Genomic DNA, 16009 nt, shown 5'->3' with positions numbered 1-16009 from the left:
CATCCTTGGAAGCTCCTGTGACTACATGGGCTCAAGTGGCTGTCATATTAAGGTCGGCTCCCATCTACTCGTTACTTCTCAACTTACCGTGCCACCAAGCGACAAGCCGCCGTTGTCGCGCGACGGTTCTGCGTGTCTAAACGAACCTTGTTAGACAACGAGTATGGTTAAGAGAGGCATCTGAGTTAGATTAGTGCTCTAACTGCTTTTCAAACTGACAACTCGCCAGTGATTTCCGTCATAGATTCTGGGAAACTAAGCGTGTTGACAGGCATGTCACAGCACGCCTCTCGGATGATTGCCATAAAAGTGTTTGTTTTGTGTAATTTTGCCCAAGCAGGCAGCAGTGCCCTAAGGAAAAATCTCAGTAGACGATGAAAACAGGATTACTTGGCTCCCGCGTACAGGGATACTTTGGCAAACCTTTATAGCCCCTTGCTTCAACCGATATAAAACGGAAACCTTTTGGATGTTGCTAATCAAGACTTTTAGCTTACATTGCTGCTGCGTCAAGGAATTTTCTTTAAAGCAGAGCCGAACCTTGTCAACGTCCCGCATTCCTGGGGCATGTGGCGCTGTCATCACCTGCGATTGCTCTACGCATACGCGACATCGAAGCTCGTTTTTTGTTGGCGGAGCGGCTAGATCACAGGCCTCCAAGAACGACCGCGGTGTTTTTTCGCACGTTTCAGGACTGCAGTCGCACAGACAGCTGTGTCATGATAGATGAATGTCCGTAGACGATCTCTTCATGGGGTCGGCGAGCGCAGCAGCGGATGCGAGCCTGAAACTCGGCGTTGAATTTCTCCTGCAAAATAAGAACAAAAAAACATAAGCAAGGGTCAACACAAACGTCGCACAAATACTGATAGTACTGTTTAGATGACTTGTTTTTGCTTTTCCACGCAAAATTATATTTAGCAATTGTGGAATTGTCTTGTAGAACGTGCCCGCTGCTATGCAACCATTATCAAAATCAAAATGGATTCGAAATCAAATGAGGAATCTCATCGTTTCCATATATATATATATATATATATATATGATGGTCCTAAAGATGGCGCCACGACAAATCCCGACAAACTAGAGGCAAACAACTTCGTTGTAAAAAGTCGTTTGGATTGACTTGAGGGAATAGACATGTTCCTATTGTTCGAAGCGTGCCCGTTTCCCTTGGAATCGCGCACTTTTTTTTGCTCCTTCTCTTATCGCGGCGCGTGTAATAGAACAAGTAATTGTTGCAGCAACCCTCTTCAGTACTGCAGAAACGTCGAGATTCATCGAGCGATTTGGTTAGTGCACTATATCGCAGGCTAGATTCACTTGGACGTGCAATGTCATTGAGCAGCGGACACTGAATCTGCTTCGCAGTTTTTCTGCAGCGAAACCAGGCCAAGTTCCAATAATTCTTGAGTTGGCTATAAATTTAAGATACGAAGAAAACTACGGATGATTTTTATTGGTGCCACTAACTGATGGCCATATTCGATGTCAGACAGCCTAATATTGCCTCGATTTATACTAAGTATATGTGCAGCGCAAAGAAACGAGGACAAAGGGAAGACACATAAGCGACTTCCCCTGTCTCCGTTTCTTTAATAATAATAATATCTGGGGTTTTACGTCCCAAAACCACGGCATGATGATGAGGGACGCCGTAGTGGAGGGCTCCGGAAATTTAGACCTCCTGGGTTTTTTTAACGTGCACCTAAGTACACGGGCCTCTACCATTTCGCCTCCATCGAAATGCGACCGCCGCGGCCGAGCACCGTAACCGCTATACCACCGCGGTGGACTTCGCTGCGCTGCACATACTTAGCATATATCGAGACATGTACCAACTAGCCCACCAGCGGATTCTTCTAGCTTCATATTGCGATTACAGCCCACGGGTCACGTCGTGAGTCTGATAACTCAATGTGGTAATGTGTGCAAGACATTGAGGATTCCGTCAGCATAAACATCTAAATGTTGATACTGAAGAAAAATTTCCCATTAGTTATTTCTTTTTATTATATCTAAAATGTATTGTCAAACTAGTGAAAAAGTGTCGTTTTACGCTTGCGCTATCTCTTACACTTGGCGTCTTGCATAAAACAGTTTTTCTTTAATGCAGAACCTGTGCGGGAAAGCACAAAACGAGTTTTGAACTCGGGTGAAAGGAGCAAGGCATACATGCATGTGAATGAAGAAAAATCGCCGCTAATAAATGTAAACTACGGTAGCTGGTACAGAGGCGAACAAATTGATTCGTTGTCTAACGAAGAATGAGATGTTTTCCTTGGTTCGCATTTTCGTGCAAACACTGAAACAAACAAGGAGGGCATTGAGGGAAGGAGCAATGGAGAGACTAAGGCGAAGGCGGGAGTAGGAGGGTGGGGGCGATTTAGTGAGATAAATGGGCAACTTCGCGCTAATACACGCGCGACGCGAGACATCCATATTCAGAGCACTGCACGCACTATAACAATGTTACAGACGAGGGCAACAAGGAAAGGCGTGATGCTACTTCCCCTAATAAATCTTCGTCCCGAACAATGACAAATGCCGTAGTATACAAAGTAAGCAGGCGCTCTGTACGTGTTCTAATGAGAGCTACGTGGTGACTTGTGCTTGTCGTGGGCACTTTGTGTGCGTTGTCTGTTCTCTGTTTTGTCGTGCGTCTAATATGCCTCATTGTGGTCTCCCGATCGCAATGTACATATTTTCCCGCTTAGTACCATTAAATGATATGACAAAATGTATACTCAGAAATCATTCCGCTTCGGCCTGCTGTGCTGATAGAAATTAAAGCAAGCTTGGAAGTCAAAAGGATAAAAGCCGACTTCGCCTAAACTTCGATTGATAAATAATCAGTGAAGTTGCGAAACATTTTTTTGTCTATAGGAATTTGTCTCCTAGTGAAACATTTTGCCCTACAACACTCTTAGCGACGACTGCGGCAGCGAGGGGACCTTAAAATACATCTTCTGCCACTACCCTCACTACAATAAGCAGAGGCGATCGCTCGCCATGGCTCTAGCTTGCCTTGACCACAGGCCGATGTCGGCAGCAACCATTATTCAATGTTGCTCCGAAAAGTCGTTGTGGATGAAAGCGACGAAGACATTGTTAGAATTATGAAAGAAAACAGACTTGCACAAGTGGCTGTAGGCTAATAGCGATGTCGTATACCGCTCAAGACTTACTTACTGTGACGCTGTGTATGTGCTCCCTGTATATATATATATATATATATATATATATATATATATATATATATATATATATATATATATATATATATATATATATATATTGTCAAGACGTTTATTAACGGGCACTCAGCGACGGCGCACGGCAGCGCCAGTCAAAGCGGGGCCGACTCTCTGCACGAGGAGCGTGCTCTCAGAGAAGAGAACGACCCACTGGAAGGCGCTCGAGAGGACGACCCATTACTGAGTAGGAACGCTTCGCTACAATTACCCCGGCTACGAAAAGGGAGCCGCCTGGCGACCTAGCAGCTAGTCACTATGAGCGGGTCATGGTAGGGCTTCAGACGCGCCACGTTGACAATGTCGCGCCCTCGACGGCGCATGTCCGAAGATGGGTCGATGGGTTCGATCAGGTAGTTGACCGGGGATGTGCGTTCGACGACACGGTAGGGACCTTCGTATTTGGGCAGTAGTTTGGAAGAGAGGCCAGGTGCAGTGGTTGGGACCGAGAGCCATACGAGCGCTCCAGGAAGGAACGTGGGCACAGAACTGGTGGTGTCACCGCGAATGCTTTTCTGCCGCTCTTGGCTATGCGTAGTAAAGGTCTTGGAGAGCTCGCGACACTCCTCAGCAAGTCTGGCTGTGGCAGAAATAGGCGCACATTCAGATCGATCCGGCTTGTAGGGAAGGATTGTGTCGATGGTGTGCGACGGGTGCCTGCCATACAATAAGAAAAATGGTGAGAAACCAGTAGTGCTCTGAGGAGCGGTATTGTAGGCGTACGTGACGAAGGGCAGAATGACATCCCAATTCGTGTGGTCGGCGGCGACGTACATCGAGAGCATGTCGCCTAGCGTGCGGTTGAAGCGTTCGGTGAGGCCATTCGTCTGCGGGTGGTAAGCAGTAGTTTTGCGGTGAACAACGTTGCACTCTTTGAGAATGGCTTCGACGACTTCCGACAAGAAGACACGGCCTCGATCACTGAGCAGCTCCTGGGGTGGACCGTGACGCAGCATGAATCGGTGGAGCAGGAAGGAGGCCACATCGCTCGCTGTAGCCGCAGGGAGGGCAGCAGTTTCAGCGTATCGCGTGAGGTGGTCTACAGCGACGATGGCCCAGCGGTTACCAGCGGACGTCAGGGGAAGTGGCCCATATAAATCGATGCCAACGCGCCCAAACGGTCGGTCAGGGGAAGGTAGAGGTTGCAGACCTGCCGGCGACAGGTTCGTTGAAGTTTTGCGGCGCTGACAATCGATGCAGGAGCGAACGAACTTCTCCACGTAGCGGTACATTCCTCGCCAAAAGTAACGTTGGCGAATGCGGTGGTATGTTTTCGATACCCCAGGGTATGCACACTGCTGATCAGAGTGGAACGACTCGCATATATCATAACGCAGAGTGCGGGGTATTACTAGAAGCCACTGGCGGCCGTCGCCGTTGTAATTGCGTCGGTGGAGCAGGTCGTCGCGAACGGCGAAATGGTGGGCTTGACGACGCAACAAGCGAGTGGATGGTGTGGCCGATGGATCAGTCAGCAAGTCTATCAGTGAGGCAATCCATTGATCCTTGCGCTGCTAGGTAGCGATGGTGTGAATATCGATGGAAGAAACGACAAAGTGAGACGCTCAGTTGTGGGCATTGTCGTCAGGCAAGGGAGAGCGCGACAGGGCGTCGGCGTCAGCATGCTGACGTCCGTTGCGGTACAGCACGCGGATGTCGTAGTCTTGTAGGCGAAGTGCCCAACGGGCAAGACGGCCTGAGGGATCCTTCAATGACGACAACCAGCACAGTGCATGATGGTCGGTGACGACATCAAATGGGCGACCATACAAATAAGGTCGGAACTTTGTAAGGGCCCAAATGATTGCCAGGCATTCTTTCTCCGTGACGGTGTAGTTGGTCTCGGCTTTAGTAAGCGTACGACTTGCATATGCGACGACATATTCCGGGAACCCAGGTTTGCGCTGCGCAAGGACAGCACCGAGGCCAACACCGCTGGCGTCCGTGTGTACCTCTGTAGGGGCCGTAGGGTCGTAGTGGCGTAGAATGGGAGGAGAAGTCAACAAACGACGGAGCTTTGCGAATGCGTCGTCGCACTCTGACGACCACGAATTGAGGGGCCCGTTACTTCCAAGGAGCTTCGTCAGCGGTGATAGGATAGTCGCGAAGTTTCGGATGAAGCGCCGAAAGTAGGAGCATAGTCCTACGAAACTGCGCAGTTCTTTGACGGACGTAGGTGTGGTGTTCGCGTGTGTAATCGGTTTCGGTTTCGAAATTCCATGTAAAGATGCCAGGGGGCGCCGCTCTGGTGTCGTTATTCAACCGGCGCACTTGTAAATAAAGTCAGTGTGTGAGCAGTACTCGTTGAGTGCGGACGTCTGTTCCTTTCTTCGGCGCGCGGCCGGCGGGGACGCCGTCCAGCCCCGAACACGCGGGTTGGCGCGAAGCGCCGAAGAAAAGAAGAACGTCCGCTCTCAACGAGTACTGCTCACACACTCTTTATTTACAAGTGCGCCGGTTGAATAACGACACCAGAGCGGCGCCCCCTGGCATCTTTACATGGCATTTCGAAACCGAAACCGATTACACACGCGAACACCACATCATGCCCTCCTCGAAGAAAGTAGACATCAGTTAACCTGCAATGCGGCACACAGAATGCACCTTATTACATACACGGAATGTACCTTAATACAGACACTGAACACAGCACTACACATTGTCGATGCACATGGATAATACAGTTCACATTACTTGAATGAGTGCTGAACACTGCGCGGAATGAAATGCACAGAATGAAATGCACAGAATGTGACAACAGTGTACAGAGCATTATTGCATGAATAATGTACATGGAGTCAGTCCACTGCACGTAATGAAGATTACATAAGAAAGAACCTATTATGACATTAACTAATAGTCCTCATAACGTCGAGGCTTGTGACGCTTCCGCTTCGAGCGGCGCCTTTGCGGTGTTGAAGCAGGTGACTGGGCAGTTTGGTCACTTGTGCTCTGATGTGACGGCTCTAAAGGAGCGTTTGAATTCGAGGCATCAGCACTTGGTGTATTTGTGCCAGCTACACCTACTGGTAAGTCCTCCCCCCTTGGCGAAGAAAGTGTTCCACACGCTGAATGTTGAGGTGCAGGTGAGGCAGGCCTGACTGGCGGACGCGTCGGCGAAGTGGACCGAAGCACAGGAGCCCGCACAGCGACAGGCATGGCTGGCAGATGCATTTCGGAAGTACACTGAAGCACAGGCACACGCACAGGGTGCACCGCACCAGGCGAAGCACACACATTCACAGGTCGATCCGGCATCGACGAAAAAGATGTCTCCGACGCCTTAGGCGGTGACGCAGTGGACGGCGCAGAAGCCGTGGGACTGGAAGACTGTGAAGCAAGAATGGTCGACACAATCGACGAAGGAGATGGCGTTGGAGCCGAAGACAGTGTAGCAGGCATCGTCCCATTTGGTACCGGAAGAGTTGTCTGGGATTTAGAAGAATAACTTTGCAGTGTAGCACCGCATATGGTGATGCCGAACAACCGAATGGCATCAAGGCCAAGAAGAGATCGGCCACATGGTGTTACAAAGAATGTTATCGGAGCCTGCACTCCTGCGTACGTGACGTTGGCCGTGAATTGGCCGAACTGGCGAATGATCCCCTTTGAATATGAGTGCAGGACGGTAGACGAGCGTGCCAACTGCATGTGCGGAAATGAATGCTGAAAGTCGTCGGCGTTGATTAACGAGACTGAAGCGCCTGTGTCCACCAGAAAAGACAACGGCACATTGCCCACTGAAGCTGTAACACGTGGCTCGGAAGAAGTGTGGAGACCATCCACGTTTAGAACTGTGACCGTATTGGTCTGAGCAGTGCTCGAAGGAGCAGATGAAGAACCTGGTTCAGGAAGATTTACTCGACGGGAATTGCATACGGACTGAAAATGCCCGATTTTTCCGCACGCAAGACAAGTGCGGTTTCTCGCCGGACACTGCGCAAAGTTGGCTAAATGCCGAGAAGATCCGCAACGAAAGCAGTGTGCGGTTGAACTATGTGAAGAAAAATGCGGACGCGAGCCCAAAGCTCGATAATGATCCGGAAAGAATGAATTCGGCGACATGGGGTCGCCATGTTGACGGCTTCCTCGACCCCGCGACGCGGAGGGGCCGCCATGTTGACCGCCACGAAAGGACTGTGCAGGCGGGCGGCCATGTTGACCACCGCGCCGAGACGAAGAAGAAGGGCCGCCATGTTGGCGCGTCCCGTGAAACAAAGGACCGGCGCCATGGGCCCCCGCAGCAGAAAGTTGCTGCACTGAGTGCGGAGCGAATTGCTCCAACTGCACACGGACAAGTTCATCCTCTCGCGCAATCGAGAGGGCTTCTGAAAGAGTGATGGACGAGCCTTTTTGGAGAAGTCGGCAACGGACATTCTGCGACGCGACGCCAATAAAGAGCTGCTGCCTGATCATGTCATTTTCGAACGCGCCGAACCCGCAAGACGCGGCTAGCGACCGGAGACTAGCTATGAAGTCTACCACGGGCTCACCGGGAAGCTGACGACGCTCTTGGAAGCGGAGGCGCGCGACATAATCATAGGATGCGTCTTTAAAATGGTCGTCGAACAATGCGAGTGTGGTTTGGAATACGTCAGACGACGCAGGCGTCTCTGACGCGTTGACGGAACTCAAAGTCCGATAGAGTTTCAGGCCGGCGTGGCCCAACGCGTTAAGCAGAAGGGCCTTTCGCCGCTCCGGTTTGCGGGCGTCATGCCCGATAGCATCCACGTAGCCTTCGAAAATGAGCTTCCAATCAGCCCAAGGGATCGGCGGATCCCCGGGTGTGGAGAGAAAAAGCGGTGGACATGGGCGTCCGGAGGGGGGTGCAAGGGGGGGCAGCTGCCCCCCCTTGGAATTTCGGATAATATTTTTCTATGCAGTTGCGATAAGCTACACAGCTGGATTAGCACACTCAGGTCCTGGCCTTCAGGTTTGCCATTCAATTTCGCAACTTACAAACTACTGACTAATCTTGCCTGTCATGTCACGGCAGTTAAAGAAACGCTGCCAGTGCTGAATGAACCCCCCCCCCCCTGCGTATGCACCCCCCTGCAAAAAGTTCTGCGGACGCCCTTGGCGGTGGAGGTATGGGAGACGCCATCACAAGAGAAAAACTCTACACGAAACGAAGAAAAGAAGAAAACGAGAACGAACGAGAAACACCAACGCGAAAAGGAAGTCCGCAGTGTTCACGAATAGACGCGGAGCCGCTCGATGGGGAAAGGCAGAAGAGACGCGACGCGGCGGCCGCTACGGAGAACAAAGAAGCGATGGCGGGAAACGCCGAAGTAGCGTCGCAGCAGAATGGAATCATTGAGGCGGACCGGCAAAAAGGAATACGAAGGAAACTGTTCGTACTTCACCTCGTCGCCATTACTGTGTCGGCGGCTGGTGGTCCCGACGAAGGAAGCAGGCGAAGACGACCGGCTTGACGAACGCGGCCGGCGGGGACGCCGTCCAGCCCCGAACACGCGGGTTGGCGCGAAGCGCCAACCCGCGTGTTCCGCGTCTATTCTAGAGCGGCTCCGCGTCTATTGCCACGTCTATTGCCACTCCGCGTCTATTGTCTAAGTGCCACCTCTCATACTTATACTTATACGGCAACCAAAGGCAACCACTCCTTCAACTATATATATATATATATATATATATATATATATATATATATATATATATATATATATATATATATATATATATATATATATATATATATATATATATCTTTTCCCTCAAACTTTCAAACTCCTCTATCCCTTTTCCCAATGTAATGTAGCATACCGGTTATCCTGAACTAGTGAACCTCCCTACATTTCCCCTCTCTCCTGTTTCCTTCCTTTCTTCCTATGGCTCTCTTGGCAGCCATATCGCTGACTCGTTGTAGTTGCATAAACTGCGTACACACGTACCGATGAATTCGAGTACTTTCCTTTTACGTAGGCTAAACAACTCAAATTTATACTATAGCAGACGCTAGCTGTTGCATTTTGGTGCGAATATATTCATAAGTGATTGAAATGCGAAAACATGTCCAGAAGTCGCAGGCGTTCAAGGAAAGCGTGCTGCTCGGCAGAGTTGTTCGTTATTTGGGTGAAAAGCCTGGACACTAGAGCCTGGTTAACTGGTTAGCTGGCGAGTGTGTAACACCATCGCTTTCTGTGAATCTATATGTGTGAGCAGTTATATTTGGCGAATCTTTTTGCGAAAGCAACGTCGTGTGATTACACCTTACTGCAGTAAACGAGAGAGAGAGAGAGAGATTGGAGGGGGTGCTAATTCGGTAAGCTTGTCGTTCTGTGGTTAACATAATATAATGAACGGAGTTCACTCAAGCCAGTCGTTTTTAAAAAGCGCAAAAGTGCCTTCATTGCCTTCTGCGCCCATAATTGGTGGGGGCGTTGTTTCGGTAGCGTCTGTACAGATAGTGGACGATCGTCTAGTCCTGGTGATGCGCTGGATATTGATTTTATTGCATTTTTTATTTTGTTTTTTATTTCGAGAGTTTGCCCAACGGCATACATACTTAAATATACAGATAGAGATACAGATACAGATACTTCCAATCGATGACAATGGCACAATAGGCACTCCACTTTAGCGATTATGAGGAGATGATTGAACGCCTTCTGTCCCACTGCCCGTCTTACCAGACTGGCCGACGTGCTCTGGAAGCTAATCTCCATCCCCTTGATGCAAAATTACTTTCGGAAAACAGTATCCTGGGACCTTGGCCTACGCCTTCGTACATGCACAAGGCCACAAAAGCCCTATTGCGCTTCTTGATGTCGACCGGACTTGACGAACGTTTGTGAACTGCTAGCGTGTTTTTGTGTTCTGTGTATTCAAACTAACTGCGCATTTGTTATTTTTCCTACTTTTATTTTTCTTCTCTATCTGATCTATTATTCGCCTTTCCCCTTCCATACGTCAAGCGGAGCCAACCGAGCACGTGCTCGGTTAACATCCCTGCCTTTCTCCTATATATATATATATATATATATATATATATATATATATATATATATATATATATATATATATATATATATATATATATATATATAAAATCAATTATCATTTGCAGTTATCGACAGTTTTTTTAAAGCAGCGGTTGCCCCCAAACCTAAATGCATAACGCACGTAAATCCTCCCTGCGCATGCTCGTGTCAGTTGTCAATATCTGGTTTCCGAGGTTTACGAATACGCTATGTTAACGTATGTTACTTCGCGAGTTTAGCGTACCTAATGTCCGTATACGCTAAAAAATAACGCTGTTGAACATGGCGGCACCCATGGCTCCCGCTTTATCCTCAATTTCTCATTTTGCGTGAGCAATTATATGGACACTCTCGACGGGTTTTTGCCGTCGCCATAATGTTCTGCATAAAGTAAAAAATCGATAACATCGCTCCGCGCATCGTATGTTCTACGCGCGAATAAAAGCACGCGGGCGGGGGCGACGAACGCTGCTGACGCAGAGGCAAAGCGAGCCGGCCATCTCCTTCGCACGCGGGGCGCGGCGATAACATCACCCCGCGTGCGAGGCATGCCGTCGATTGCTGCTCAAGTAGAGAGGAAACGCCCCGCCCGTCTTTCCTCGGACGAAGGAGCATGACGCCGGGGAAAGCTAGGGGTGGGGCTGCGTCGCTCAAGTAGCAACTGTGAACTTTCATCAGAAGGGCGCGCGCGCTATCTCCGCAGAGATCACCAACCAGCTCGTATACCCTTCTACGTGCTGTGCTCTCACCGCTTCACGTTGAGACAACAGACTGCACGAAAACCATTTCTTTCCCTGAAGCGGCCGTATTCCCTTAAAGCAGCGTTTTACATCGGAGCTGTTAAAGGCGAGCTCAAATGGGCGGAGTATCGCCCGCAGCCTAGCGAAGGAGGGTGAGAGGGAGGAAAAAAGTGAAACATAGCATTCGCAGCATAGCGAAGCAGAGTGAGGAGGAGGGAAGAGAGGAAAGCATAGTGTAGTCATGTATAGTATATTATACCAAGGGGATGTGGGAAAGAGGAGTGAGGGTGACGGGTAGTGATGTGAGGGTGAGAAGGAGGGGAGGTGGTAAGAGCATAGCATAGTCATGTACAGTGTAGTATGGCAAGGGGTTGGAAAGGAAAGTGAGGGCGAGGAGGATGGAACGAAGGAGGGAAAAGGGTAAAGCAAAGCCTTGTTTACTATAGAGCAGTGGTTCTCAGCCATGGATGTTTCGGGGACCCCTTTTGGACTGGTGGAAGTCATGAGGGACGCCTTGCAGTGAGAGAACAGGAAGGGGGGTCACAAATTACAACATGCAGCGTGAGATAGGTGTCATTTGTTTCTCCCTGGCAAGGAATGGTCAAATGCCAATTCGACCTCAACAGCTAGTCAATAAGTTACCCGCGTACCCTCGATCCGAAGGCGAGCGTCCAAACTACTCGGCTATCCAGGCACGCTATCAAAGCATAGCATAGCGCAATATAGTATAGTGTAGCAAGGGGGTGGGAAAGGGAAGTGAGCGTGAGGAGGAGAGATGTGATGGTGAAGAGGAGGAAATCCCACTACTCACCACTGGTTCACTAAGAGAGAAAAAGCTATAGAAAGAAAGAGAAAGAGAAAATTGAGAGAAATAATGGGAATAAAGACATAAGTGATAGAAAGACTTCGCACGACTAGTACGAAACTCCCATAATAGGGAGCGGGAAAGGCAACGGTGGCTGCGAGAAGAGGCCGGAGCGATGGAAGCCCTGCGCTAACGGCGACGTGTCCGTAGATCTATGAGAGGTGCAAACGCTCGGTTCTGGAGTTTGGGCATCCGCGCCGTGACTAACCTAGCTGAAGCCTAGCAACAACTTAGAAGCAGCCAGATTAGACTCTAGAATCTTCCAGTTTCGCTGTTTCAAGCCTTGTGCGACTTAGTACAAGCTTAGTCGATTTTTTTTTTCGATAACGAGTTTCGCGGACCCCAAAAATGGCTTAGCGGACCTCTTGGGTCGGCGGACTCCCATTTGAGAACCACTGCTATAGAGTAACGAGGGGTGGGAAAGGGAGGTGGAGGTGAGTAGGAGTAATGTGACGGTGGGGAGGAAGGGAAGGAGGAGGGAGTGTATAGCATAGTGTAGCGGAGGCGAGTGGAGGAGCGAGATAAGTTGGAGGTTGGTGACATGCAGGCGGTCAAACGGAGAGAAAGTTCCTTGAGTGCTAAACCATGCCCATGTTCACCTAGCTTTGCATCACATTGCATTTCATCGTTGAGGCTTCCCCTCAGCTCCGCTGTACATTGGCCTTTACGACCTTAAGTCAGTTAAAGCCACGCATTTATTGTAGAGTTACGCGAGATCGAATCCAAACGAGCTGGCTGCTAGCCCTACTTCGTATACATCACAGTTTGTTGCTATCGCATTCATTGCTTCGCCCTTACGGCGACACTGAGATTTTTTTATGCTACGCTCTGGCTATCACTGATCGCCAGGAGCTATTGAAACGAGCCTTCGATTCTTGTAAACTTGCCTGTAACGTTAGTTATGGGGAAACAGCCCATCCATTTTCTGACCTTGTTCTGTGATTCAGGCGTCCGTAGTCCTAACGGACGGTTGCTAATGGTTGCTAATGAACAGGTTGGTTGTCTTGACTTGGACGCCTCTGGCACGAGCCATTAGGTGGTGCCCTGTTTTTAACTGTTTAGGGGCTCGCATTGTCCGTTGTCCTTGATGTCACGCTCCCACCTGGTATCCAGATAAGATTTCCCACGGTTTCCCCGCTGTGTGAAGAGAGGGCACCACAGCCTCACAAAACTGAACGCTGGCGCGGCTCAGAGCGAGCCAATGAGCGCGCGCCAGGAGGTGAGAAAGAAGAATGGAAGGAGAAAAGAAACAAGAGCGCGAGCTTCAGGCGGTATTTCCCGCCATGGTTTCCGTTCGGGCAGGGGGCGTGAGTGCGCTCGCCTGTGCCGCCCAGGACGCAGCCACCCAGCAAACATCCGATACTGAACGTCAGAACGCAAGCGCAAGCGCGCTCGCGCGGGAATGTAAACGCCGGCGAAGTGTCAATAATCCCTCGGTGCTCGCTAAGCAAGCAGCAGTGCTACGCCAACGAAGACAGGCTGATCCCGAGCTTAGGGCGGGAGAAGCGGAGACGCACTGTAAGCGTTCAGCAGCAAATGAGAGTCAAGAAGCAGAACGAAGGCGTCAGCGAAGGCAAGCGAACCCTGATATACACAGGAGACAAACGGAGATGATATGCAAGCGCGCACAAGAGAACACCAAGGTACAGAGAAGAGAAGCGGATCGGAAACGCCTGCAAAGAGCGCTCCTCCAGACCGTAGGCGCAAACGCCCGTTTCAACCGACACTTCTTCGGCCGCTCCTTTGGGCACATCTGTAGAGTTTGTGACCACCTTTGGTTCGATGACAATTTAATTTGTATCAACAACGTTCTGCCCATGTGAAATCTGAAGAAACAGTGGAGATGCTCTTTTCCGGTGTTTCCGTAAGAAACGTGAACCGCACATCATAGGTTACCACAACGTAGTACATACGTAAAAGCAAGAGAATAGAGAATACCTGCAAAGAACAGAGGATACAGCAGAACCACAGCTTCGCTGTTTCTTCAGATTTCACATGTGTGGAACTGGGTTCAACTTTTTTAACATGATTTTTGCGTTCCCATATGTGTTTTAAGCTAAAAATCTTGAACGGACGCGCACTGTAACGTCCCTCAAAGGTGCATGCGCTGAGCATCCCTAAAGTTACAAACGTTATTATAAGAATGTCTTTTGTCAACCCTTCCCATTTGCACTTCACAAGTTCTCGTGAAGGCAACCCTCAAGGCCTCAACCACAACCAGAGAGGCGTCGTGTCTCTTCAGTCAGTCGATCTAAGTTGCAGCGAAAGGTTTATTAATTTTAGCTTATGCACTCTGGTATGCCTTATCGTATTCGCCTTTTCGGTCAGTTTCAAGATTGCGATAGCAGCAGCACGTGTTGCACCCCAAGAAACTTCCGGTCACTTCAATTATCACTCTAACGCCAAAGCAGAAAGCATGTTTTTTAAGTTGTGGCAGAGTAAGGAAAGACTCTTTTTCCGCTTTCAGGTAAAAGGAAGGCGCTTAATGTTAAGGACTAACTCTTTTAATGTTCTGTGTGGATTAAAAGAATATTTATTTTAAATATTTGGCCAGACACACGGAGAAAATTGTTGAATATGTGCGGGCTACTCGCTAAGGCATTTGTTCCCCGCCAATGCTGCTAGGCTACGCCGGCGCACAAAACTGGAAGCCGTCCAGGACCTGTTTTTGTAAACAGCGAAAGGGTCTATATGGAGTATCCCTAAACGGTGAATGTTCTAGAAAACTGAGCTGTATATTCAGCTTAGCGCGATACTAAGACATCAAATAAAGCTAATAAACAATGGCCACAGAGTTCGCCGTGATTGATTGATTGATTGATTGATTGATTGATTGATTGATTGACTGATTGATTGATTGATTGAGTGAGTGAGTGAGTGAGTGAGTGAGTGAGTGAGTGAGTGAGTGAGTGAGTGAGTGAGTGAGTGAGTGAGTGAGTGAGTGAGTGAGTGAGTGAGTGAGTGAGTGAGTGAGTGAGTGAGTGAGTGAGTGAGTGAGTGAGTGAGTGAGTGAGTTATCATATTAATACTTCATTTAATTAGAGATAGCCGCATTAACAAATACTTCAAAGCAAGTCAAACCGCGGTTTTCAACTTGCTCGACCTCATTCGAGTAAGAGTTCAACAGGAAGTATGCCGACTTTCTTCATGCTGCATTAACCAGCCGCCGTCGCCGCTCTTTCACTCACGTGTCGAGGCTTAGAATGTTTAATTAAACTCTGCAGGCTGAAGGGCCGAAACCACGGTATGTTCTGAGGCACAACATAGTGGGAGACTAATTTTGCTCACCTAGTTCTTTAACGACTTCCTAAACAAATTTACGCGGACGTTTTCTGCATTTCATCACCCCTTATTCAATCGAAACGCCGCTGTCGTGGCTGGGATCCAGCATGCACTTTCGAGCTCAGCAGCGCTTGCGTCGTATGCAGTAAGCTGCCTCGGCGGGTATCTCGTCATGAAAAATGGTCACGTCGGCAAAATGCAGACAGGGTGTCAAGAAACGTTTTAATACCGGGCAACCAAAGGCAGCTAAACACTTAATTCACTTAGGACGAATACGTCACATATTAACAGCCAGTTATTAGGGGATAAGGTGATCCTACAGATTTGATCGAAGTAAGCGGGAACATTGCGCTGACTGAATGGCCCCTTCCACGGCGACTTTGAGTGTTCTTTATAGTCTTGTTTTTCAATATTCTTAAAGCTTTTATCTTGTGTGGGTGCTGTCTGGGATTGGGTCATCGCCACGGTCTTCGTATCGTTAATAGGTAGAATCGATGTGTCAGGTATTGAGAAAGTTATCTAACTTCAGAGAAGTTATATGCATACAAGTCCTGTGCGGCGTTGCTTATATGACAAGACTTAGTCGAATACAGACCCCATACTGCATTGCGAACAGAAGGCGGTGCTAAATACTTACACTGTAGATGGCGTAGATGAACGGATTGTAGCACGAGTTGCTCATGGCCAACCAGTGACAGCAGAACCATATCACGTTGATGTAGCGATATCTGCATGAGTAAAAATAAGCGAGTCAGCAAAAACGGGAACTACAATCACGATGTCTTCTTTCGAAGGTTCAAAGAGTAATTATAGTCTCGGCGTATTTCGTAGTGAAAAAGACACCATGAAAATTGTCACCATGACCTA

The 16009-nt window shown here is 48.9% G+C and overlaps 1 protein-coding gene across 1 annotated transcript in view; it reads right to left on the bottom strand.

The window, feature by feature from the left end:
* Positions 1 to 321: 321 nt before the first annotated feature.
* Positions 322 to 16009, bottom strand: part of LOC119379733 (neuromedin-K receptor) — a 193538-nt gene continuing 177850 nt past the window's right edge. The window contains exons 4-5 of the mRNA XM_049412117.1: positions 15780 to 15870; positions 322 to 808 (exon numbers count right to left, since the gene is read on the bottom strand). Of these exons, the coding sequence (XP_049268074.1) occupies positions 689 to 808; positions 15780 to 15870 (211 nt within the window). The 3' untranslated portion in view covers positions 322 to 688. The remainder of the gene's footprint in view (positions 809 to 15779; positions 15871 to 16009) is intronic.

Source organism: Rhipicephalus sanguineus, chromosome 1, assembly GCF_013339695.2.
Source record: "Rhipicephalus sanguineus isolate Rsan-2018 chromosome 1, BIME_Rsan_1.4, whole genome shotgun sequence".
Lineage (NCBI taxonomy): Eukaryota > Metazoa > Arthropoda > Arachnida > Ixodida > Ixodidae > Rhipicephalus > Rhipicephalus sanguineus.
The sequence above is the reverse complement of the archived record's forward strand: the minus strand, read 5'-3'. Positions and strand labels throughout refer to the sequence as shown.